At 47.3% G+C, this 25,659-nt stretch overlaps 2 protein-coding genes and 1 pseudogene across 5 annotated transcripts in view; 2 read left to right on the top strand and 1 right to left on the bottom strand.

Annotated features, from left to right (window-relative positions):
* The window catches only part of LOC307222136 (F-box only protein 44-like), a 75,010-nt pseudogene that overhangs the window by 13,832 nt on the left and 35,519 nt on the right, over window positions 1-25,659 (bottom strand). The gene's annotated exons all lie outside the window — the stretch shown is intronic.
* LOC307222130 (F-box only protein 44-like) lies at window positions 558-7,884 on the top strand. 2 transcript variants are annotated; one of them, XM_079987249.1, is made up of 6 exons: window positions 558-710; window positions 3,981-4,259; window positions 4,769-4,886; window positions 5,923-6,018; window positions 6,981-7,116; window positions 7,255-7,884. In XM_079987249.1, exons 1-6 carry the CDS (start codon window positions 581-583, stop codon window positions 7,378-7,380), a joined length of 885 nt encoding a protein of 294 aa, XP_079843375.1. In that variant the 5' UTR covers window positions 558-580; the 3' UTR covers window positions 7,381-7,884. The 2 variants fall into 2 exon arrangements, with proteins under 2 accessions (XP_079843375.1, XP_079843374.1); XM_079987248.1 differs by having other exon boundaries at window positions 558-728.
* Window positions 11,209-23,201, top strand: LOC307222158 (F-box only protein 44-like). 2 transcript variants are annotated; one of them, XM_079987296.1, is made up of 6 exons: window positions 11,209-11,312; window positions 15,746-16,007; window positions 18,289-18,406; window positions 19,738-19,833; window positions 21,434-21,572; window positions 22,856-23,201. In XM_079987296.1, exons 2-6 carry the CDS (start codon window positions 15,746-15,748, stop codon window positions 22,970-22,972), a joined length of 732 nt encoding a protein of 243 aa, XP_079843422.1. In that variant the 5' UTR covers window positions 11,209-11,312; the 3' UTR covers window positions 22,973-23,201. The 2 variants fall into 2 exon arrangements, with proteins under 2 accessions (XP_079843422.1, XP_079843423.1); XM_079987297.1 differs by having other exon boundaries at window positions 22,792-22,908.

Genomic DNA, 25,659 nt, shown 5'->3' with positions numbered 1-25,659 from the left:
GCCCCGGTCGAGGGCACAGACTCTTCTCCAAAGAGCAACTGCAATTCCCAAGTCCACTTTTTCCTGAGTTTCCCGGGAAGGAAGTCTATCTGCCTGAGCTCAAGGAGGCTGACTTCCAAAGCACGGTTGTAGAAGGACCCTATAAAGCCTTCGCTGCCAGGATGGAGAGCCCTGGTTAAAAAAACCCCGCTATTATTATAAATACTGTAGCTTCCAAAAAATCCATGCACACGTCCAAGGAGCGATCCCCAAGTAAAGCTTATTTGCATAATATGACGAGACCCTCCTGTCGCCCCGCCCCGGATTAAATGAAGCCCTGGTGGCCAGAATCAGCTCCGAACCGAAACGATTAAACGATTATTAATCGATTAAAGCGGGAGGGGAGGGACGGGGTTCCTTTGGAAGGAGCCAGCTGCAGTGGCGTGGCAGGGGGGGCCGGCCGCACCGGCCGCAACATCTGGGGGTTAGGGTTAGGGGGCGCAAATCCACGGGTTAGGGGGCTCAAATTACTTGCCTTGTCCCGGGTGCTGACAACCCACGCTACGCCACTGGCCAGCTGACGTCGAAGGGGTGTCATCGTATGCAAATGAGCCAGGATTCCCCTCCTCGAGGCGGAGATTGGGTGGTGTTATCTGATATCAGAGCAGTTTCACTTCCTCCTTGCATTCTCGGCACAGAACCGGGCAGAAACGACTCTTTTAACCCCGGAGGTGAGGTGGGGCTTCCAGGTGCCATGAGCTGGAGGGCGGGGGGGGGGGTGTAAGGGTAAATCCGTGGGAGGGTTTAATTAAAACTTTAAAAAAAAATAAGGAAGGGGCAAAATTTATAATTTATCTTAAAAACCATTCTAAACAGTTAAAATTGTTAGTTGCATTGGAATAACACTTGTAGTTTAATGGTGAATTTTGGATATAATGGAGATGTAAAAGATCTGGATTATTATAATTAAAGAACAGGGGTGGGTCAGCAAACTTTTTCAGCAGGGGGCCGGTCCACTGTCCCTCAGACCTTATGGGGAGCCGGACTATATATTTTTCTGGGGGGGGGGGGAATGATATAATTCCTATGCCCCACAAATAACCCAGGGATGCATTTTAAATAAAAGGACACATTCTACTCATGTAAAAACGCGCTGATTCCCGGACCGTCCACAGGCCGGATTTAGAAGGCGATTGGGCCGGATCCGGCCCCTGGGCCTTAGTTTGCCTATGCATGTAAAAGATGCAGGAGGAAATGACTAAAGATAGAACCCACAAAGGGGAAGTTGAGAAGTCCAGGAGATTCTTTGGAATCTTGTCTTTATGATGTATGTTGGATATGCGAGTGTAAAATGTTAATTCAAAAAAACAAATAAATAAATTTGCAAAAATAATAATAAAGCACTTTTGGAGGGGGGAACCAACAAAAACGTTATTCTCATCATCTGAGTAAGCAAGCTTGCATTTCCGAGGGCAAGCTGTAAATAAGTATTTAGTATAAGTCAGTACGGTAAAAACGCCCACATCAGAAACAGTCTCCAAGAGCACAAGTGGCCAAAGTGCCTCTGAGCAGGGAAAGAAGGAACTTCCTCCATGATCAGGAACTAAGAAGCAGTGATGGCCACCAACAGTGGAAGGCTGTGGACTCTCCTTCCTTGGAGGTTTCTAAGCAGAGCTTGGGTGGCCATGGATGCTTTCACTGGGATTCATTCCTGCCTTGCAGGGGGTTGAACTAGATGACCCTCGGGGTCCCTTCCAGCTCTAGGTAAAGGTAAAGGGACCCCTGACCATTAGGCCTAGTCGTGGCCAACTCTGAGGTTGCGGCGCTCATCTTGCTTTATTGGCCGAGGGAGCTTCCGGGTCATGTGGCCAGCATGACTAAGCTGCTTCTGGCGAATCAGAGCAGCGCACGGAAATGCCGTTTACCTTCCCGCCGGAGTGGTACCTATTTATCTACTTGCACTTTGACGTGCTTTTGAACTACTAGGTTGGCACGAGCAGGGACCAAACAACGGGAGCTCACCCCATCGCGGGTGTCAGGGAACTGCCATCGGAGCTCAGGGTGGTGGAGAGGCTCTCGGATGCTGGGAGACCCTCGGATGCTGAGGAGGGAACCAGCAAGGGGAGAGCGAGAGTTTCCGCTGAAGAAGGAGGGGAGGAGGAGACAGCGTCGGAGGTGAGGCTCAGAGACGCTTCAAGCGAGACCAGTTGTGAGAGCTCAGGACCTCCCCTGGGAACGCCCACTCTGCGCAGAAAGCTGTCGCGCAGGGAATCAAGGAGGAGACTTTCTGTCAAAGAACTTTTATGTTGGAAGAAATTCAGGAAACGCCCACTGACGGATTCTGCCAGTGATTAAGGCAGCCACGCACTTATGGCTGTCCGGTTAGGGAGAGTTTAAAACTAACTACAAAACTGGGAGCGTTTTAGCGCTTACGCACAAGCAACCCCTTATCCCATTACAGCGGGGATTCGAACCGCCGACCTTCTGATCAGCAAGTCCTAGGCTCTATGGTTTAACCCTCAGCGCCAATCGCGTCCCCAGCATCTTCCAGCTCTACGATTCCATAATAACTTGGATGGCTTTAAAAGAGGATTGGGGAAACTCATGGAAGAAGATGAGGAGATCCGTGGCTTGCTAGCAAGGATGGCTGTGCTTTGCCTTCACAGGTGAAGGCAGCAATGCTTTTGAATGTCAGTTGCTGGATGTGCTAGGCCCGGGGGTAACCCGAGAACCGCGGTCTAGGTCCGGTCCAGAATCTGTAGGTTCCGCTAGGAGTCAGTCCAACAGGGTCAAGGCAGGACACGAGACAGGAACCCAGGCAAGGACAGGACAGGATCTCAGGCAGGGTCTGGCATACAGCAATGTTGCTCCCGCAACCTGGGGCAGGGTCTAACAGCCTTTTATCTATGTCGGGGTAGTGGCCAGTCCTGATCCCCTGGTGACTCACCTCCCTGTTTTGCCCAAAGGTGAGCACTTCTCCTGCGAGAAGGTCTCTCCTTCTCTCAGACCTTAGTCTCTGCAGCTTGGGAGACGTCAGTGGGTTACTAGACCCAGAGGCCTCCTCAGCCTCTCCTGACCCAACTGGTAGTGGAGCAGCTGTAAGTGATGGCCCAGCTGAAGGCAACGAGGCAATCCCCGCATCTGGAGCCAGGGCAGGCTCAGGCCCCTGACTCGGCCCAGCTGGTGTTTGTTGCAGGGGAACCTGTGCAGACTGGGACCCTTCAGGATCAGGCCCCAGACTTGGTTCAGATGATGCCTGAGGCAAAGGATCCGGTGCAGACTGAGACTCCTCTGGTTCCGAGTCCGAGCCCGAGTCCCAGGCCATCACATTGGAAACCACAGATGGTTCTCTGGCTTGTGGGCTTCCCTTGGAAGCATCTGTGAGAACAGGATTCTGGGCTAGATGGACCATTGGCCTGATCCAGCAGGCTCTTCACATGTCTCCATGACCTTGTCTAATCCTTATTTATTTATTTTTAAATTTATTTATTTGGTTTTTCAAATTAAAAATTTACAGTCACATATCCAACATACAACATAAAAACAACATTCCAAGGCATCTCTTGGACTTCCCTCCTCCCCTTTGTGGGTCCTATTGTTAATCATTTCCTCCAGCATCTCTTAGGATAATCCAAAATCTTTTTTACCTCTCCATTGTGTCCAAAATTCACCATTAAACTACAAGTGATATTCCAATCCTACTAATGACTTTAACTGTTTACAATGGTTTTTAAGATCAGTTATAAATTTCCCCCATTCCCTATAAAAATTTTGGTCTTCCTGATTTCTGACTCTTCCGGTCCTTTTGGCCATTTCGGCATAGTCCATCAACTGGATCTGTCATTCTTCTCTGGCGGGGACTTTATCTTCTTTCCATCTCTGTCTAATCCTCTTTTAAAGCCATCCGAATCTGCGGCCGTTGCTGCTTCTTGCGGGAGCGAATCCCAGAGTTTGAGATGCTTTCTCTTCCATTTCTTCCCCTGCCTCGTGGCCGCCCTCAGACCTTTCCCGAAGGAAGATGGTGAATATTGAGGACCTTCCCAAGGAGATGCTGCTGGAGATCTTCCTTCGGCTCCCTTCCTGGTTCCTCCTTCGCAGTTGCCGTCTGGTTTGCTCTGGGTGGCGAGACATTGTGGACCGTCTGAACACGGGATGGAAAGAGAAGTGTGAGCAGGCCGGCTACCCACATGGGGTGTTGACTGGTGCTCTCCCTGACTGGAAGACTTTCTACTTTCTCTGCAGCATGAAGAAGAACCTCATCAGGAATCCCTGCGGCGAAGGTGGGGAGGAAGAACTTCTTCTAGACTTCTCCCGCGCCATAAATCTTAATAATATAATAATAATTTTTATTTATACCCCGCCCTTCCTGGTTCAAAAACCGGGCTCAGGGCAGCTAACAACAAATTTAAAACACTAGCAGCATAAAATACAGTATAAAAACATGAATAACAATAGAATTCAAAAAATAAGCATTAGATAGGTGGTGCTGTGGGTTAAAACACAGAGCCTAGGACTTGCTGATCAGAAGGTCGGCGGTTCGAATCCCCGGGATGGGGTGCGCTCCTGTTGCTCGGTCCCTGCTCCTGCCAACCTAGCAGTTCGAAAGCACGTCAAAGTGCAAGTAGATAAATAGGTACCACTCTGGCGGGAAGGAAATAGTTTTGGTTGCCTCGGGTGATTACCTTTATCTGGAGACAGTGTTCGTGTGTAGGGAGTGCAGAAATCCCAGGTTCAATATCTGTATGTATCCTTTCCTTTCACTGTCCTTTTCTTTCTGGATTCGCCACAGAGGGCCTGAACTCCTGGCAAATTGGGCCAGATCAAGAAGAGGCCTGGGATGTAGGGAAGCTATCAAGGGACAACTCTCCCTTTGAGGATGGAACATGGTGCTTTGCTGCATTTAGCGGGTAAGGAGCACATTCCCAATCAAATGAATTTGGGGTGGTGGTGGTATGTGTTTAATAATAATAATAATAATAATAAATTTTTATATATATATCCCGCCCTCCCCAGCCAAAGCCAGGCTCAAGGAGCAGCTAACAACAATAAAATAATACAACATTCTAAAATCATTTCATTATAAAATTAATTCAAATCAAATTAATGGCAATCATTGGGCTAGAGTTGCCAAAGGAGGAAGTCAGGCTGTGCCTTGGCCAAAGGCCTGGTGGAACAGCTCTGTCCAGCAGGCCCTGCGGAAAGATGTCAAGTCCCGCAGGGCCCTAGTCTCTTGTGACAGAGCGTTCCACCAGATCGGAGCCACAGCCGAAAAAGCCCTGGCTCTGGTTGAGGCCAGCCTAACCTCTCTGTGGCCTGGGACCTCCAAGATGTTTTTGGTTGAAGACCGTAAGTTCCTCTGTGGGGCATACCAGGAGAGGCGGTCCCGTAGGTACGAGGGTCCTAGGCCGTATAGGGCTTTAAAGGTTAAAACCAGCACCTTAAACCTGATCCTGTACTCCACCGGGAGCCAGTGCAGCTGGTATAGCACCGGGTGAATGTGATCCCGCAGCGAGGACCCCGTAAGGAGTCTCGCTGCGGCATTCTGCACCCGCTGGAGTTTCTGGGTCAGTCTCAAGGGCAGCCCCATGTAGAGCGAGTTACAATAATCCAGTCTGGAGGTGACCGTTGCATGGATCATGTGGCTAGGTCAGGGCGAGAGAGGTAAGGAGCTTAGCAGTTACTTATTTGTCCAGTGGGAGTTTGCTATGGGAAGTTGAAACTTTGCATGCTTTTGTGGAGGGTGGAAGCTTCTGAGTTGGGTCGTTGAGTTTGTCAAAGTCAGTAGGGCATGGGGTCAGGAAGGGGTTGCAGCCTGGGCCAGACAGAGAGGTTTGGAGGGCTGTAGTAGGTGCTGGGGCCTGAGATTTCCCACCAGTGCTCTCCAACCCAATATCAATGGGTCCACGTGGGTGATGGTGATAATGGCTTTGATCTCTTTTTCAGGCCTTCACCCAAAAGCCAGGTCATCGTCTTAAAGGATCATGGCTACTGGGATGAGCTGATGGATGAAGTCAAGCCTGATATTGTTGTGAAAGACTGGTGAGTGCTGGAGCTGGCGATACCAGGGGTTGCAGGCTGGGTAGCCCTTCTTGATAGCAGAAGCAAAACGAACCCCTACGGTTGGGGTTGCTCATCTGCCATGATTTCTGGGCAAAGCGAGGAATGCAATAGATAGCAGAACTCAGTTTAATTTGGAAGCAACAAGTTCCTAGTGGTTTCAAAGATCTCAGGGCTTCACCTCCTTCTCCTGAATTGTGCCAGCTGGTCCCTATAGGTACAACTGTTTAGAAACTGGTGCCCACGTTTTGATTTTCCTCTTCCTTCCTTGTCCCTTTTCTCTCTTGTGTGCTGCAAATTGCAAGCCTGCGAGAAGGGGTGGTCTAGTTTTCAGTTTCAGTTCTGTGTAAGCTGATCTGGGGGCTTTTTTGGCTGAAAAGCAGGGCACAGATACCCTTTGTTGTTTGTTTAGTCGTTTAGTCGTGTCTGACTCTTTGTGACCCCATAGACCAGAACACGCCAGGCACTCCTGTCTTTCACTGCCTCCCACAGTTTGGTCAAACTCATGCTGGTAGCTTCGAGAACACTGTCCAGCCATCTTGGCCTCTGTCGTCTCCTTCTCCTTGTGCCCTCCATCTTTCCCAACATCAGGGTCTTTTCCAGGGAGTCTTCTCTTCTCATGAGGTGGCCAAAGTATTGGAGCCTCAGCTTCAGGATCTGTCCTTCCAGTGAGCACTCAGGGCTGATTTCCTTCAGAATGGATAGGTTTGATCTTCTTGCAGTCCATGGGACTCTCAAGAGTCTCCTCCAGCACCATAATTCAGAAGCATCAATTCTTCGGCGATCAGCCTTCTTTATGGTCTAGCTCTCACTTCCATTCAGATTCTCTAAATAAATGCATAATAAGCAGGCAGCTGCAAATTCTCCAAATGCGATCAGCTCTTTTTTGCGGGACCGGTTCCTCCTCAGAAATCGCTCATGTGTCGTTTTGTGCCCCAAAATAGGTGCGACGTCCTTGACGAGGTCCCCTACAACTACACTCTGCACGTGAAACTGTTGTCTGCTGATTCTGAAGTCCTCTGTGATTGTCGCGCTGAAGAGTTGGTCTTAAGTGAGCCCGGAGAGACAGAATGGAGAGAGGTTAGCAGGAAAAGGCATCAAATCGGCTCTGGGATATTAATGTGGGCCTTGAGTAAATGGTTCGTGAAAACGTCAGATCCTTCCTCTTTCTTTTGTTGAACTGACTCCTAACCATTCCTTCTCCTCTTTCCTCTCTAGGGCTCGTATACATTCCATAACTACCCTGCCGGAGTCCGTTACATCTATTTTGGACACGGAGTGACCGGTGTAGACTCTGGGGGCCTAACTAACAGCAGCATCACTGTGGGACCCAGATTTCCCTAGAAAGAGGAGGAACCACCAGAAGGGGAAGACGGTTCCACTCATCTGCTTGAGCAACAGGGCAGGGAGACACACAAGGGCTCACTTTGTTGTGTCATTCCACACACACACACGCACGCACACACACACACGCTTTCCAGCTAAATGGGTTGCAATCCTGGGTTCTACATCTGTTTCCCCAAAGTTGTGTTTTTGTGTAGTTTTCGGATGATCAGCATTTTTTTTAAAAAGGGTGTGTGTGTGTGTGTATGTTATTTTGTAAGAGAAGGTGGGGGGACCCTGCAAACAATATTATACTGCAAAAAAGAAAATGCAACCAGCCCACGGCATTGCAGTTGCATTGAGCAAATACATAACGTGGGACTCATCTACACAGCTGCAAATGAAACGTTTTAAATGTGTTGTAAAGTATACAAATGTGACACTAGATGGTGACAGTGAGCTATGCAAAATTCAATGTGTTTTTAAAAACGTGTTTGTTTGATTTTAAAAAAGCATTTTCCCAGCGTGGGTTTTGTTTGTGTGTATAGATCCCACCGTGGTTAAGATAAAAGAAAGTCCTTCTTTACACAGCTCACAGTTAAGCTATGGATCTCTCTTCAATAGGAGACAGCAATGGCTACCAATTTGGATGGCTTTAAATATGAGATCAACATGGAGGAGAGGTCCAGTGCCGAGGGCCTTCTGGCTGTTCCCTCGCTGCGAGAAGCCAAGTTACAGGGAACCAGGCAGAGGGCCTTCTCGGTGGTGGCACCCGACCTGTGCAACGCCCTCCCACCAGATGTCAAAGAGAAGAAGAAGAAGAAGAAGAAGAAGAAGAAGAGGAGTTTGGATTTGATATCCCACCTTTCACTCCCCTTCAGGAGTCTCAAAGCGGCTAACATTCTCCTTTCCCTTCCTCCCCCACAACAAACACTCTGTGAGGTGAGTGGGGCTGAGAGACTTCAGAGAAGCGTGACTGGCCCAAGGTCACCCAGCAGCTGCATGTGGAGGAGCGGAGACGCGAACCCGGTTCCCCAGACTACGAGACTACCGCTCTTAACCACTACACCACACTGGCTCTCGCCAGTGAGGAAAACTACCAGACTTTGAGAAGAGGTCTGAAGACGACACTGATTACAATAATGTATTAAACATTAAAAGCTTCCCTATTTTAATATTCTGTTGGAAGCCACCCAGAGTGGCTGGGGAAACCCAGCCAGATGGGCGGGGTATTAATAATAATAATAATAATAATAATAATAATAATAATAATAATAATATCACGAGCCATGATGGCTCTCTTCTGGCTCTGCAGTTGGAGGCAGCAATGCTTCTGAAGACCAGGTGCTGGAGACAACAGCAGGAACATTTTTTTGTGTGCTTGAACCTTCTTTATGGGTTTCCCATTGAGGCATGTGCTAGGCCACTGTGAGAACAGGATGCTGGACTCGATGGGCCAGTGGTCTGAACCAGCAGGCTCTTTTTACATTCTTATAAGTACCTGGGAGTGATAGTAAAGGCAGACAATATATGGTATATACCCCCCCCACCCGCCCCTGGTCAATTCAGCTGTGTCAAAATAATGAACTGAAGTCAATGAATCTCTCCAGAAAAAAAAGTGATACAATTGTGGTGTAAGTCAGTGTGGTATAACGGATACAGTGGCGGACTCGGAGCTGGGTTCGAATCCTCCGCTTGGATACGAAGCTGGGGCCGCTTGCTGCCTCTCAGCCTAACCTGCCCTCGCAGGGCTGTTGGGATAAAAAATGAGGAGAACTCTGTATGCCACCTTGAGCTAGCTTGGATGAAAAGGTGGATTCATAGAATTGTAGCATTGGAAGGGACCCTGTTTAGGGAAGTTTTTAATGTTTGAGGTTTTATCGTGTTTTTAATATTCTGTTAAGAGCTGCCCAGAGTGGCTGGGGAAATGGAGCCAGATGGGTGGGGCATAAATAATAAATTATTAATTAATTCCCCTATGGATCATCTCGTCCAACTCCCTGCAATGCAGGAATATGCAGTTGTCCCATACGGGAATCGAACCTGTAACATTGGTGTTATCAGCACCACGCTCCAGCCAACTGAGCTATCCAGAATGCAAGCAGAATAAAGAAATGAAAGTGAGGAAGTATTCAGATTTCTAGAGGAAATAAAGTGGTACCGCACTGATGAAAACTACTCAGCCTGAGGACCTCATTCCCTTCCGGAAACCTCATGCCTGTGATGGGAGGGGCCAGAGACAAAGGGGCGGAGCCATGAATGCAAATTTTACCTTTGTCCACACACTTGCATGCTGCTCTCTATTCATAAAATCATAGAGTTGGAAGAGACCACAAGGGCCATCGAGTCCAACCCCCTGCCAAGCAGGAAACACCATCAGAGCACTCCTGACATATGGTTGTCAAGCCTCTGCTTAAAGACCTCCAAAGAAGGAGACTCCAGGCAGAGCCAGTGTGGTGTAGTGGTTAAGAGCAGTAGATTTGTAATCTGGGGAACCGGGTTCGCGTCTCCGCTCCTCCACATGCAGCTGCTGGGTGACCTTGGGCTAGTCACACTACTTTTCATGTTTATGCATTTCACTAATTTTACACTGTTCCCTAATTTTATAATAATTTTTGACATTTCAAAATTTGACGTCCCCCTCCTTCAGCGGTTCCTTAAATTTGTTTTTAATATTTTCTGCATATCCAAATTAACTTAATTTGCTCATTTATTCATCTTATTTAAATATATACTCTTAAGGTGTAAATGATGCGGGTGGCACTGTGGTCTAAACCACAGAGCCTAGGGCTTGCCGATCAGAAGATTGGCGGTTCGAATCCCCACGATGGGGTGAGCTCCCGTTGTTCGGTCCCTGCTCCTGCCAGCCTAGCAGTTCGAAAGCACGCTAGTGCAAGTAGATAAATAGGTGCCTCTCCAGCGGGAAGGTAAACGGCATTTCCATGCACTGCTCTGGCTCGCCAGAAGCGGCTTAGTCATGCCGGCCACATACCCGGAAGCTGCCGGCTCCCTTGGCCAGTAAAGCAAGATGAGCGCCACAACTCCAGAGTCGTCCGCGACTGGACCTAATGGTCAGGGGTCCCTTTACCTTTAAGGCTTAAACACCTTTTCACACAAGCCTATCCAGACACATAGATGTTGACATCACTTTTGCTGTTGATTTTACATGTTTTTAACTGATTTTTTTTTTTTATTAAAAAAGACTGGTCACATTTCTTGTAAACTGCTAGGCTTTCTTACAATCAAGTGGTATGTACATTTTGTTAAATAAATGAAATATCATCAAAAACTCAGGGTAAAGTTTACAGAAAATCAAATCCATGTATGCGACCACAGTGGCTAGATTGTTACTTGCCCCGAAATGGAAAGAAGCAGAAGTCCCAGCAAAGTAAGATCATTGGCAGGATTATAGTAATAACCTGCAGTTTTATAAGAGTATATATTTGAAGTAGATGAATAAATGAGCAAATTAAGTTAATTTGGATATGCAGGGGATATTCAAAATAAATTCAATGAACCGCAGAAAGAGGCGGAAGAAACTCAAGTTCTGAAATGTTAAAAAAAATGTAAAATTAGTGAAATGTATAAACTTGAAAAGTAGGCATAAAATTTAAAAAAAGGAAAAAGGAAATTCATATATATATATGCAAAATCCCTCTCCCGGCATCTTGGTGGTAGACGCGATTGAACTCTCTATCATTGATTTGCCACTGGCATGGGAAAGATTCTTTTGGGAGGGGCGTGACGTTGCAGACGCGTCACTGAATGCAAATGAGCTGGGGTTCCCCTTCTCCGCCCCGCCTAGGAAGGAGGCAGCGCCTGGCCGCTAACGCCTCCCTGGGTTATCTTGCCCGCCTTCTGCTGCTGCATGCTGAGCGGGGCGGAGACGGAAACTTCCTTCGTTTTGTCTTTCCAGAGAGCTTGGGACGCTGTCATTCCTTTTCTTAACCGAGGTAAGGCTGGGAGGTGTCCACTAGCTGCAAGGTTGAACCTCAAGGCAGCAACACTTTGGTGATAGGGTCTCTGAGCATGTAAAGAGTGACTCTTCACTCCCTCCTTCGCTTGAATTCAGCCTATCTCTGGGCTAGGCAAAAAGGCTGGTGGCGTTTAGGGGAACCTCTTGCAGCCTAGGCTTCTGTATTTTGAATTTGCCATCAGCATGGATGAATTTTTAGGGCTTATTTTATTTACCGCATTGATATCCCACCTTTTCCGCCACACGCCGGATTGCATGTTCGTTAACTTCATTAGTTCCACTCTGAGTAGGACTAATATTGGATGCAAGGCATTGTTAGCAAAAGACTTTTGCATTAAAACTTTTGTTCCCTCTAGCAATAAAATGAAGGTTGAGTGTGAAAAACAGGTTGGGGAGTCTAAGCTGTAGTGGAATATATTTAAAGGGGTATGTGTTTTTAGTTCCTATTTCCCTCCAGAGCACCAAGTGAGTAAACTCCAAACTTTAAAACAGCTGCAATAGTCCCTGCATGAATGGTCATTAATTTGTTCCCATACAGAGAAGCATGTTTTCATACCGTTAATATTCCCTTTGTGTGTGTTTGTTTATCTGAACCATTTTTATTCTGCTCACCAGCAAAAAAAAAAAAGGGGGGGGGCTTGTGAATGTAGCTCAGAAATGTGAAGGCACTGTCCTCATGCTTAAAAAGACTAAAAAATAAAAATACACACAGCACAAAAGGAAACAAGGTTGGGAGCGAGGAGGAAGAAAGCAAACTTTACCAAGATCCTTGTTATGACCAGCTGGAGTGGAAAGATTTCAATTAGAGGAGGAGTCAAAGTTGCTGCTTTTTTTGAAAAAGATCTGAAAAAAAAAAAAGGTTTTGCTGGCTTCCTGTCCTGTAACCGTATTAATTATAATGTTAGACAGGCTCTGATAATACCAATCTGAACCTGAAACCAAGCAGCAGCTTGAGGGCTGTTTTTGTTAGCACCAAAGCTGGAGAAGGAAGGGTTAAAACTCAGCTCCACCTTGTGGGATCCTAATTAATCAGGTGATCCCCAGCTGGGGCTCCTGCTTTGTGTTTTTTAAAAATCCTGCATCTAGTTTGGCCTTGTATCAGTCCAAGTGAGTTTAGAAAGTGAGCCTAGCCTCTTGTACCCTAATTCATTCATTTAAGATGCTGATTTAAGAGGCCACTAACATTATTGTTTTACGGGATTTTATTCCCTGACTACCTCAATGATAGAATCCTCTATTTATAAGATTCTAACTTTCACTAGAGGGGCATGGGTGGCGCTGTGGGTTAAACCACAGAGCCTAGGATTTGCCGATCAGAAGGTTGGCGGTACGAATCCCCGCAACAGAGTGAGCTCCCATTGCTCGGTCCCTGCTCCTGCCAACCTAGCAGTTTGAAAGCACGTCAAAGTGCAAGTAGATAAATAGGTACCGATCCGGCAGGGAGGTAAATGGCATTTCCGTGCGCTGCTCTGGTTCACCAGAAGTGGCTTAGTCATGCTGGCCACATGACCCGGAAGCTGTACGCTAGCTCCCTTGGCTAATAAAGTGAGATGAGCACTGCAACCCCAGAGTCGTCCATGACTGGACCTAATGGTCAGGGGTCTCTTTACCTTTAACCTTCACTGGAGGGATGCGGGTGGCACTGCGGTCTAAACCACAGAGCCTAGGGCTTGCCGACCTAGCAGTTCAAAAGCACGTCAAAGTTCAAGTAGATAAATAGGTACCGCTCCAGCGGGAAGGTAAACGGTGTTTCTGTGTGCTGTTCTGGTTTCGCTAGAAGCAGCTTAGTCTTGCTGGCCACATGACCCAGAAGTTGTATGCCGGCTCCCTCAGCCAGTAAAGTGAGATGAGCACCGCAACCCCAGAGTCGTCCGTGACTGGACCTAACAGTCAGGGGTCCCTTTACCTTTACCTAACCTTCACTGGGCACAAGATTCCAAGAACTGGAAGGGCCTCAAATGGATTGGTTTTTTTTTTGTTCTTGTATATACTGTATTTTAACAATCCCAAAGGTTTGAGAGTCAGTAGCCCAGAGGTTGTGACAGTCTCACAGTAAGTTGTGCATGTCATCTCCAGAAAAATGACATTGCAAGGAAGCTCTCATAGGATGAAACTGTATGTGAATAAGTTGCTAGAAAAACCAGAAAAGAGAATATTTTGTAAAATGTGCTTTGTGTAACAGGAGGTAATCCAGGACAGCAATTTTAATCAAAATTTGAGATATGGAAGTTGTTATTAATATTATTAATATTATTATTATTATTATTATTATTATTATTATTATTATTATTTACTGTGGTGATTTGTTGTGGAACAACCCCACTGAAGAAGATTAACAGAAGTTACCCAGACGTCATTGCTGGTTGCGAAGAGGGCTTCATGACAGTGAAAGCTTCCGGGACCCCAAAATGTAGCGCGCCACTGATCCAGACTGACCCCTGAAACCCATAACAGTGTTGTAATTTTCCTACCACCACTGCAAGTTTCCTACACACACCCATGCCCACCCCCACACAGTGCTTTTTTCGGGGGGGGGGGGGTACGCAGCAGTACACATACCCCTAAACATTTTGTGAATCTAAGTTTGGCCTCATTGAGGGGCAGTATTTCAATGGGGGATGCGGATGGCGCTGTGGGTTAAACCACAGAGCCTAGGGCTTGCTGATCGGAAGGCTGTGGACAAATGCTGGCTCCCTTGGCCTAAAAGCAAGATGAGTGCCACAACCCCATAGTCGCCTTTGACTGGACTTAACCATTCAGGGGTCCCTTACCTTTTTTACCTTTACCTTATAAAAGAATGGGAAGCGGGTGGTGCTGTGGGTTAAAACACAGAGCCTAGGACTTGCTGATCAGAAGGTCGGCGGTTTAAATCCCCGTGATGGGGTGAGCTCCTGTTGCTCGGTCCCTGCTCCTGCCAACCTAGCAGTTCGAAAGCACGTTAAAGTGCAAGTAGATAAATAGGTACCACTCCGGCGGGAAGGTAAACGACATTTCCGTGCGCTGCTCTGGTTTTGCCAGAAGTGGCTTAGTCCTGCTGGCCACATGACCCGGAAAAACTGTCTGCGGACAAACATCGGCTCCCTTGGCCAGTAAATGAGATGAGCGTGCAACCCCAGAGTCATTTATGACTGGACTTAACTGTTAGGGGTCCTTTACCTTTATTTCAATACAAGTAGGAAAATGAGAGTACCCCTAAACATTTATTTTAAAGAAAAAAGCACTCGTGTGTGTGTGTAAATTTTGTTATTAAATTTTCTGTTTTGCAATTTAGAATATTCATTTAAACAACCTTAAAATATTCATGACTTCCCTTCTTCTCTCTCCATGGTTCATTTTGCATAGCACAAATCCCTGCATATTTTATATAAACTAAACCATTCAGTATTCCATTATTACTTCCCTCAAAACTTATTCACACTGTTGAATTTATCTTAATGCTGCCCACGTTTTCAAGTATACACAATCCTCCCCTCCCATATATTCAATAAACATTTTCCAATCTTCTCCAAACAAATGTTCTTCTTGTTCTCTTATTCTATAAATTAGGTCCGTAAGCTGTGCATATTCCACCAGTTAAGTTGCCATTCACTCGTTTTCCATTTTGGGGCTAACAAAACATGGGCTGCTATAGTGGCATACATAAATAACCTTTTTTGACACCTGGGAATTTCGATCTGAATCATCCCCTACAAAAAGGGGGGGTTTTTTTGGAAAGGTGTTTTTAAACATTTTTTTTTTCAATTCATTATGGATTATTTCCCAATACTCTTTTACCCATTTTCATGTCTACCACATATGAAAGCAAGTACCCCCGACCTTATTGCATCTCCAGCACTGATCTGATTCAGTCTTACACATCTTAGCCAGTCTAAAGATAAAAGTAAAGGGACCCCTGACCATTAGGTCCAGTCATGACCGACTCTGGGGTTGCGGCACTCATCTCGCTTTATTGGCTGAGGGAGCCGGCGTTCAGCTTCTGGGTCATGTGGCCAGCATGACTAAGCCGCTTCTGGCGAACCAGAGCAGCGCACAGAAACGCCGTTTACCTTCCCGCCAGAGCGGTACCTATTTATCTACTTGCACTTTGACATGCTTTCAAACTGCTAGGTTGGCAGGAGCAGGGACTGAGCAACAGGAGCTCACCCCGTCACGGGGATTCGAACCGCCGACGTTCTGATCAGCAAGTCCTAGGCTCTGTGGTTGAACCCACAGCACTACCCTTGGAGTTAAATATAAATCATTTTCAAGTAGTTCTCCTTCAGGGAATAACATGCTGTAAACTTCAGGTCGCTCTGAAGGAGCAAGCCCTATTGATTCCTAGCGGGTTTGGGTCTGAGTAGCCCGGGTCTCCTGCCTTTGCATTTATTTTGCATCTCTAAAACCTCTCGGCCAAGACTTCTCTTGCGGAAGATGGTGTCCATCAACGACCTGCCTCTCGAGATCCTGCTGGATGTCTTTGACTTCTTCCCCTCGTGGCACCTGCTCCGCTGCTTCCGTTGGGTGTGTTGCTGGTGGAGAGATCTGGTAGACTCCTTGAACACTCAGTGGAAAGACAAGTGCAGACGGGCCGGCTACCCCATTGAGATGCTGACCAGTCCTTTCCCAGACTGGAAGGTCTTCTACCTTCTCTGCAAGCTGCAGAAGAACATTGTCCGGAATCCTTTTGGCAAAGGTGGGTCTCTGTTCAGTGGTAGAGGGCTATCCCTGGCTGCTAGTCTATGGTTATTAGATTTTTTCCAATGAATCCAATGATTTTTTTTTTTTTTTGAGGCTGAGTAGCAACAGGGAGTTAGTAGTGGGGATGGTAAGGCAAAAGACCCTGGGCCCAAGCACACATGCATATTGTATAAAGGTGCAAAGCCATAGCTGTCAACTTACAGATTTGAAAATAAGGGACCAGCAGCCTCAAAAATAAGGGATCAGCAGCCAAAATAAGGGATTTTCCAAGCACAGGTATGTTCAGCTTCTGAGCCCCTCCGAACCAAAGGCAGAAAGCCCAGCCAGCAGCCAAATGAAGCCTCAAGCGGTGGTTCCCACAGCACAGCAACCTGGCAAAGGGGATGCAGCAAGGAAAACCACCGTCACCTCTCCGCTGGGAAGCACTGAGCAAAGGCGAGTCCCCAGGCAACGCGGCCGATTTGATCGGCACAAGGCATGCAAGCTCCACCCCCCAGTCGTTCTTAGACTCCTTATTGGGTGAGCAACGCATCCAAGCAACACAGTTGGAGCCTCCCTCCTCCCTGGCTGGCTGGCAGGGAGGGAGGGAGGGAAGCTGCTTCCTTTGAAACCCGGGAAATTTAAGGGACATCATTAATAAGGGACAGCAGCGGGACACAGCCCTGGGATAAGGGACTTTCCCACCAAATAAGGGGTGGTTGACAGCTATGTGCAAAGCCCTTCTTTCGCACCCTGTGAAACATAAATGTGCAGAGTTTTTTTAAAAAACTGCGCAACGCCCACCCACCCGAGCCTTCCCTGATCTGTCAAAACAAAGGAGGAAGGCGGGATCTACAATGGATTGCTGCCTGTGCAGTTTTCTTTGATGGGGGGGGTGGAGGGGGAATTTCAATGTGAGGGGGTGAAAAAAACAAGTTCTGCCCCAGGTACCAACTGACCATTCTACACCATTATACCCACCCACCCTGTTTTCATGCTTTGCTCTGATATGACCTTGCATATCTAAGCCAGAATCATCGGTCGCCATGTTGTTGGGGCCGGGTCGGAATTTTTTCCACTTAGCAAATTGGTACCGGCCATTTGGTTTTCGCCTGTCTCGTAGCAATCGTTGCGACTTTTGTGAGGTTAGGCCTCCATTTGGTTGCAGGGGGTGTTGTTTCCTTCGCCTGCCCCTCCTCAGTCAGGGTATCCTGTTAAAGGGATTCGTGAATACTGTCCAAAGCCTGGGCATGGGCTAGGGCCATGTCACAGCCCCTACGGGGACCCCTCAGGGTGGTGCCACCATCTGACGTAAGTTATTGGGCACCCCATATCAGTGGTTTACCCTTCTATGGACTCCCTGCAGATGGGCAGGAGTCAAGATATAGCCTGGCTTCACCCCAATGTCTAAGCCAGACAGCTCACGTTGGTAACCAATAAAGTTGTGGCCTATTTAACAACAACAACAACAACAACAACAACAATTTATTATTTCTACCCCGCCCATCTGGCTGGGTTTCCCAGCCACTCTGGGCGGCTTCCAACTGAATATTAAAAACAATACTTACCTGGCAGGGGAGATACCATGATCACAACTGAATAGTAAAAACAATACAGTGGTACATCTGGATGCGAACGGGATCCGTTCCGGAGCCCTGTTCGCATCCTGAAGCGAACACAACCCATGTCCACACGTCTGCGGGTTGCGATTCGCTACTTCCGCGCATGTGTGTGACATCATTTTGAGCGTCTGCGCATGCGCGAGCGGCAAAACCTGGAAGTAATGCTCTCCATTAATTCTGGGTCACCGCGGAGCACAACCCGAAAATATTCATCCCGAAGCTACTTAAACCTGAGGTATGACTGTACAGCATCAAAAACATCCCTAAACAGGGCTGCCTTTCAAAAGACAACTGGTCTTTTGAAAGTAAAACAGTTGTGTATTGCCTTGATATCTGCTGGGAGGGTGTTCCACAGGGCAGGTGCCACTACCAAGAAGGCCCTCTGCCTGGTTCCCTGTAACCTCACTTCTCACAATGAGGGAACTGGCAGAAGGCCCTCGGCGCTGGACCTCAGTGTCAGGGCTGGATGATGGGGGTGAAGACACTCCTTCAGGTATACAGGACCCGAGGCCGTTTAGGTAAACCATAAACCAAAATGCTCTGCCTCAGTGTGTTTTATTGTTCTCCTGGGAACTTTGTGGCTCAGGTGCCTTGGCACGCAACAGGATTCTGGACTTGATGGGCCATTGTCCTCCTTTAAAGTTCTTACGCCCTCCTTTCTTCCTTCTCCCGCAGAGGAATTTCTCTACTGGGAAATTGACAAGCATCAGGAGCACTGCTGGGGTGTGGAGGAGCTGTTAGCAGATGAATACCCCCATGACAACATCACGACATGTTTCTTTGCCTTCAATGGGTGAGGACCTTGTTATAGGTTCAGTAAATCCTCAAATGTGGCTATGGATTTAGAAGATCGGTCACATGGTAGTGGAGGACCTGCATTGAATGCAGAAGGTCCAACCTATATCCCTGGCATCTCTAGGTAGGGCAGCGAAAAGACTCTTCTAGGAATCCCTTTAGAGCTGCGGCCAGAGTCAAAGAGTGGACAATATAAAACTAGATGGACCAATAGTCTGGCTCAACAGGCAGCCCTTCTTTCATGAGGACTGGAACCTTAGAGAAAAGAACGCAGGTTAGATGGAGAACACCTGCTTTGCATGCAGAAAGTCCTGAATTTGATTCCCAGCATCTCCAGGTAGCTCTAGAAGAGACTTTTCTTGTGATAGGATAGATAGATGCTGCCAGTCAGTGGTCTGACTCAGTGTAAGGCTGAAAGATCCAGTCTCCTTTTCTCCCATCAAGGGCTATTTCAGCAGAAGCAGAGAGTAAAATGAAAGATGTCCATAGGTGGCAGTAGAAGGACCACAGGAAGGCTTAAGGTATCTGGTTTTCTTGCTGCCCTCCTCTCCTGCAGTGCAGTCTGCCTTCTGATGGCTGAATTGGGCTCATGGGCTGCCAGTTGCCAGTCTCCAAGGGCACAAAAGGTTAATAAGCTGGGCTGGTGACGGTGGTACCTTGATTTTCAAACTTAATCTGTTCCATAAGTCCATTCCAAAACCAAAGCATTCCAAAACCAAGGCACACTTTTCCATAGAAAGTAATGCAAAACAGACTTTTAAAAACAACCCCTAAAACAGCAATTTAACATGAATTTTACTATGTAACGAGACCATTGATCCATAAAATGAAAGCAATAATCAATGTACTGTTCTATAAAATAAGGAAAACAGTATTGTAGATGACACAAATTAAAATTATTATTTTTTCTTACCTGCATTGATGATAGTCATTGTTTGGATGGGGGGATTTTATCCATTTCCGCAGTCACACAATCAATCAATCAATCAATCAATCAATCAATTAATCAGCAGCTGAACTGGGTTGCACACAGGCACAAAAACAAATTAACCAAAAAGGCCTTAACCCCCCCCCCAAATAAATAGCAAAAACAAAAGCACCAAACTTAATCTTTTCCAGAAGTCCATTTGACTTCTGAAATGTTTGAAAACCAAGGTGCAGCTTCTGATAGGTGCAGGTGTTTGGGAAGCAATAGCCGACAGCCGCATCAGACATTCGGCTTCCGAAAAACGTTCAAAAACCAGAACACTTACTTCTGAGTTTTCGGCGTTTGAGAACCAAGGCACCACTGTACTTGAAATGGCTTTGATTTCCTTCCTCACATCTCAGGCCCGACACAAAAATTCAACGCATCACCTTGAAGGACCACGGCTACACGGATGAGTTGATGGACTACGTGACACCCCATATCGTGGTGCAGGATTGGTGAGTGCTGGAACTGGCCTCAGAAGAGCTTGCAGGATCAAACCCCCATCTAGTCCTGTTATTACAGTTCCCAGCCAGATGGGTGGGTTTGGTAGGTCTTGAGTAGCAGGGAAAAAAACCCTACCAGGGTTGTTTAGGCGTGTTCGAGGATTTACCCTGAACTTCTGAGGGTTATTTAGCAAAACTTACAGCCCGCTTAAAGGTAAAGGCACCCCTGACCGTTAGGTCATCAGGAAACCCCTATGAGTTCATTCACGCTTTTGCATTTTAATCATTTTGTGCACTACAGTGTTTCTCAAACTTAGGTCTCTAGCTGTTTTGGGACTACAGTTCCCATCTTCCCTGACCACTGATCCTGCTAGCTAGGGATGATGGGAGCTGTAGTCCCAAAACAGCTGGAGACCCAAGTTTGGAAAACACTGGCATACAGGTTAATTTCTCCCTGGGTCTGAGAGCTTTTCCCGTTGTTCCTTGTGGAAAACTGGATCTTACTCTCTTATCAGGTGCGTGGAAAATCCAGAGAGAGATTTTGCTTTGCTTATCTTGCTCAGTTCAGTTCCGTGAGTAAGGCTAGATTTTTGGCAAGGCTGGAAAAGTGAGAAAAGCTCTCTGACCCGGGGTGGGTGGGAATTAACCGAAACACAAAACGTTCAAAAGATGGGTTGGGAGAAAGTGTGGGTGATTTGCAAAAGAACAATCTAACATATTCATTAGCAAATACCGATTTCAAGCCAAACATCAGAAACAAATTGATGTGGTTTTTAAAATCAAGATATAAATCCAAGTGTTTTTAAATGACTGGTTTTACGTGGCCAGAAAGAAAACAACTGCCCTCCTGTAGCAGGCCTGAAATATAATAGAATTGTAGATGTGGGACCCCAAGGGTCATCTAGTCTAACCCCACCCTCGCAGTGCAATGTGTGATGAGCTGCCTGCTTTGGAGATGCCCCACTTTTGTTTCGAAGGTGCCGCAAGTGCCTCCAAAGCAGCTGGTTTTGCTTCAGCCTTTGGGCTTCATCTGCACACTTGCTGTTGTTTAGTCGTGTCGCGACTCTTCGTGACGCCATGGACCTGAGCACGCCAGGCACTCCTGTCTTCCACTGCCTCCCGCAGTTTGGTCAAACTCACGAGAACACTGTCCAACCATCTCGTCCTCTTCTCCTTGTGCCCTCCATCTTTCCCAACATCAGGGTCTTTTCCAAGGAGTCTTCTCTTCTCATGAGGTGGCTAAAGTATTGGAGCCTCAGCTTCAGGATCTGTCCTTCCAGTGAGCACTCAGGGCTGATTTCCTTCAGAATGGATAGGTTTGCAGTCCACGGGACTCTCAAGAGTCTCCTCCAGCAGCATAATTCAAAAGCATCAATTCTTCGGCGATCAGCCTTTTTTATGGTCCAGCTCTCACTTCCATACATCACTACTGGGAAAACCATAGCTTTAACTATACGGACCTTTGTTGGCAAGGTGATGTCACTGCTTTTTAAGATGCTGTCTAGGTTTGTCATCTGCACACTATAAAGCAGCAATTACGATATTGTCTTTACTCTGCCGTGATACTTTTTACACTTGGCTTGATTTTGCCTTGTGCCCTTCTCCCCAACAGGTCTGATGTCCTCTACCCAAATCCCCGTTACAACTACAGACTGACCGTGAAGCTGCTGGCTGAAGATTTTAAAGCCCTCTATACCTGCTATATCTCGAATGGGGAGGTAATCAAGGACGGCACAAGGAACTGGAAAAAGGTAAATCCAGGATTTAAGGCAGGGGAAGTACTCAGCCAGGGCAGGATTTGGGTTTGATGAGGCCCTAAGCTACTGAAGGTAATGGGGCCCTTTATATGCCCAGCTGTCCTTTGTCAACAACAAATTGTCGCTGTTTTTTTTGTTGAATATTTGCTATAACGCTAGATAACAGGTACAACAGCTTGACCTACATTCAACTGTGCTGCACTGCAGTCTGCAGCTGCATGCTGCATGTTGCCATGCAACCAGTCCATGCAGAATGTAGGCACCCTGTACAGTCATGCCTCGGGTTACAGCCACTTCAGGTTCCTTTTTTGGGGTTACAGACCGCCGAAACCCGGAAGTACCAGAACAGGTTACTTCCGGGTTTTGGGAGTCACGCATGCATAGAAGCACGAAATCGCACTTTGCACATGTGCAGAAGCGCCGAATCGCAACCCGCCCGTGTGCAGATCCGGGTTGCAAACATGCATCCTGCACGGATCACGTTCTCAACCCAAGCGTCCACTGTATATAGAAATGAGCAAACCAGTGATATTTTAGGGAGCAGGCTAGCAGGTGGGACCCATTACTTACATCATAGGAGCCCACACAACACAAAACACTGTTGCTGTATGTAGGTTTTACAGTGGTGCCCCGCAAGACGAACGCCTCACAAGACGGAAAACCCGCTAGACGAAAGGGTTTTCCATTTTGGAGGCGCTTCGCAAAACGAATTTCCCTATGGGCTTGCTTCACAAGACGAAAATGTCTTGCAAGTTCCTGTGGGGGTTTTTTTCCTTTCCCCCCCTTTTTCTAAGCTGCTAAGCCGCTTATCAGCTGATCCGCTAAGCCGATAAGCCGCTAAAAGCCGCTAAACTGCTAATAGCGCTAATCCACTAAGCCGTCAATGGGCTTGCTTCGCAAGACGAAAAAACCGCTAGACGAAGAGAATCGCGGAACAGATTATTTTCGTCTTGCGAGGCACCACTGTATTTGTTTTTTATCTTATATTTTGGAAATGTACATCCAGTTGTTGTTTTTCCTTTAAATTTTTTTTTTTTGGGGGGGGACCCAAGAGAGTGGGGCCCTAAGCTATAGCTTATCTGTAAATCCGGCACTCTGTGCTCAGCAGTGGCCTAGCTTGAGGGTGGGGTGGGGGCAATAGGGGTAGTTGTCCCGGGGGCAAAGTTGTGAAGGAGGTGCAAAAAGTCTGACACCCGGTGCTGCTTCAATACAGCTGCACCCGCCTGTTGCTGTGCTCTGGTGAAAACTTCTCCTCCCTCCCCACCCCAAATTTCCAGACTGTGTACATCTTCCGCAACTACCCCAGCGGAGTCCGCCACATCCATTTTGAGCACGGCGTGGACTATGGAAAGCTTGCCAACAGCAGCGTCATTGTGGGCCCGAACTTCCCATAGAAGAAGAAGAAAAGACCCTGAAGAGATAGAAAGGGTTGCTGAGCTGCTTGAAGCCACCTCACCTGGGGTTCTTTCGGTGTCCCTACGGATCTTGGATGCTGGTTGAGGTCCCTGCTTAAGAAACCTTTCCTCTGAAGCTGTATGTCTGCATTTTAAAAGTTATCATTGGATTTTTATTTTTTAAGGGGAAGTTTTAAAGTCTATCAATAAAGTACTCGACTCGAATGTATGTTCTGGGTATGAAACAGGATGGGAGAGGTGTGGCTCAGTGGTAAATGGCTGCCTCGTATGCAGAAAGGTCGTGGGTTTAATCCTCAGCATCTTCAGGTTGGAGAGCTGCTGCTGGTCAGTGTAAACCATGGGTAGGCAAACTAAGGCCCGGAAGCCAGATCTGGCCCAATCGCCTTCTAAATCCGGCCTGCGGATGGTCTGGAAATTAGTGTGTTTTTACATGAGTAGAGGGACGCGGGTGGCGCTGAGGGTTAAACCACAGAGCCTAGGACTTGCCGATCAGAAGGTTGACGGTTCGAATCCCCACGATGGGGTGAGCTCCCGTTGCTCGGTCCTTGCTCCTGCCAACGTCAAAGTGCAAGTAGATAAATAGGTACTGCTCTGGCGAGAAGGTAAACGGTGTTTCCGTGCACCGCTCTGGTTCGCCAGAAGCAGCTTAGTCATGCTGGCCACATGACCCGGAATCTCCCTCGGCCAATAAAACGAGATGAGCACCACAACCCCAGAGTCAGTCATGACTGGACCTAATGGTCAGGGGTCCCTTTACCTTTACTTTACATGAGTAGAATGTGTGCTTTTATTTAAAATGCATCTCTGGGTTATTTGAGGGGCATAGGAATTCATTCATTTCCCCCCAAAAAATATAATCCGGCCCACCCATCAGGTCTGATGGATAGTGGACCGGCTCCCTGCTGAAAAGGTTTGCTGACCCTTGTAAACAATGCTGAGCTCTGCTTTCCTTTGGACCACATCAGAGAGGCTGGGGGGGGGGTCTTGTCAGCTGGGCAACCCAGGACCTCCAGACACACTGCCCAGGCTTGCAGCCCAGGGAGATCACTTCAGTGCTGTTAATACAGCAGTGCGCTTGAAGCATCCTTGGTTGACCATTGAGCCAGTCACTGTCTCTCCGTCCACCGCACCTCGCAGGGTTGTTGTGAGGATAAAGAGCACATGGGTTGGGGAGACTCATATATGCCCACCTTGGAGGAAACAGGGGATAAAAATACAGTAGAACAATAAATAAAACAGAAATAAAATGAATTACAAGGGCTTGAATGGGAATAATCCAACAGCTGCTAGAGGGCCCTGCCTGTTGGCTACCAGACCGTTGGCCATGTTAGCTGATTTTTAGAGTCAGAAGGGACCCGCGGGGGGTCATCTAGTCCAACCCCCAATCACAGCTCAAGAATCCCTGTTAGATGGACATCCAACCTCTGCTTAGAAACCTCCAAAGAAGGAGAGGCCACTGTTATGAGAAAAACTGCTCCCTTTCCCTTATGGGGTATTCCTGAGCCCATACAGAGTCCTTAAGTGGGTTCCCTATCGGTAGGAGAAAATAACAAAGGCAAACCAGAGAATATGGAGAAGCAAAGCAGCTAGTAAGCCTGATCTCCATTAAACTGTTGCAACAGGGTCCCCACTCACCACACGCAGGAAGGAGGAGAGAGCACTGAACAAAGGTGCGTAAGCCCTTATATCAGGGATCAGCAAACTTTTTCAGCAGGGGGCTGGTCCACCGTCCCTCAGACCTTATGGGGGGCTGGACTATATTGGGGGGGGGAAATGAACGAATTCCTATGCCCCACAAATAACCCAGAGATGCATTTTTAATAAAAGGATACACTCTACTCATGTAAAAACACGTTGATTCCCAGACCATCTGCAGGCCGGATTTAGAAGGCAATTGGGCCGGATCCAGCCCCCGGGCCTTAGATTGCCTACCCCTGGTTAATACTTTAGTTCCTGAATCCAGGTCACAGGCTCATCCTATTCATACACACATACGCCCTTAGGATTTGTAAGCAATAGACAATGAAGAGGCTTTCCCTTTTCCTCCCTTACTGCAGAGAAATATTTGAGGTCAATTTGGGAGAGTCAAAATGGCTTCGGGATTGCTCTCCTGTACTGTTTCAGACACGTGGTTTATATACTTATGTATGTGTTTGCCTTGTACAATCAGGAACATTTAATTTATATTTGAGACCTTACAGTTCTTATAACACTAAGAAGGCAAATCTACACACGTTTACTTGGGTGGATACCACATCAACCTAAGATGGAGACGTATAGGCTGTGGCGGGGTGGGGGGTGTTGTGTATGGTAGGTTTGGTGGATGCTGGAAGCTGGATAGACAGAAGATTGTCTTGCCCTGAGCTGGAGCCAGAGCTTTGGCTTGGGGCCTCCCTGGAAACCTAATGGGGAAGCAAGATTGATGGGAGGGTTAATGCTGTGAAACCCTCCATCCTCATTCATATGTGTAAACAAAGCCTTATAGCCTAAAGACACCACAGTCTTCATTCCAAGGAAATGGAACCCTCGGTAAGCACAGGTACCCCTGGAGTCTCCTGCCACCCAGAGATGGGGATGTTCATAACAGCCCTTTTTCACCATCCCATGCCACTTCCCCATGTGAAGAACAGAAGATGCTTCATCAGTTCTCTCAAAATGCATCTTAC

The sequence above is a fragment of the Podarcis cretensis genome, assembly GCF_951804945.1.
Source record: "Podarcis cretensis genome assembly, chromosome: 8".
In the NCBI taxonomy this organism is placed as follows: Eukaryota; Metazoa; Chordata; class Lepidosauria; order Squamata; family Lacertidae; genus Podarcis; species Podarcis cretensis.
Note: the sequence above shows the minus strand (reverse complement) of the source record. Positions and strands in the feature narration are given on the sequence as shown.

Coding starts and splice junctions, on each gene's coding strand:
- LOC307222130 (XM_079987248.1), top strand. CDS start 581: ATGCAAATGAGCCAGGATTCCCCTCCTCGAGGCGGAGATTGGGTGGTG. Junction 4,887..5,922: donor TGCTTTGCTGCATTTAGCGG/GTAAGGAGCACA, acceptor TCTCTTTTTCAG/GCCTTCACCCAAAAGCCAGG. Junction 6,019..6,980: donor GATATTGTTGTGAAAGACTG/GTGAGTGCTGGA, acceptor GCCCCAAAATAG/GTGCGACGTCCTTGACGAGG.
- LOC307222158 (XM_079987296.1), top strand. CDS start 15,746: ATGGTGTCCATCAACGACCTGCCTCTCGAGATCCTGCTGGATGTCTTT. Junction 19,834..21,433: donor CATATCGTGGTGCAGGATTG/GTGAGTGCTGGA, acceptor TCTCCCCAACAG/GTCTGATGTCCTCTACCCAA. Junction 21,573..22,855: donor GCACAAGGAACTGGAAAAAG/GTAAATCCAGGA, acceptor CCAAATTTCCAG/ACTGTGTACATCTTCCGCAA.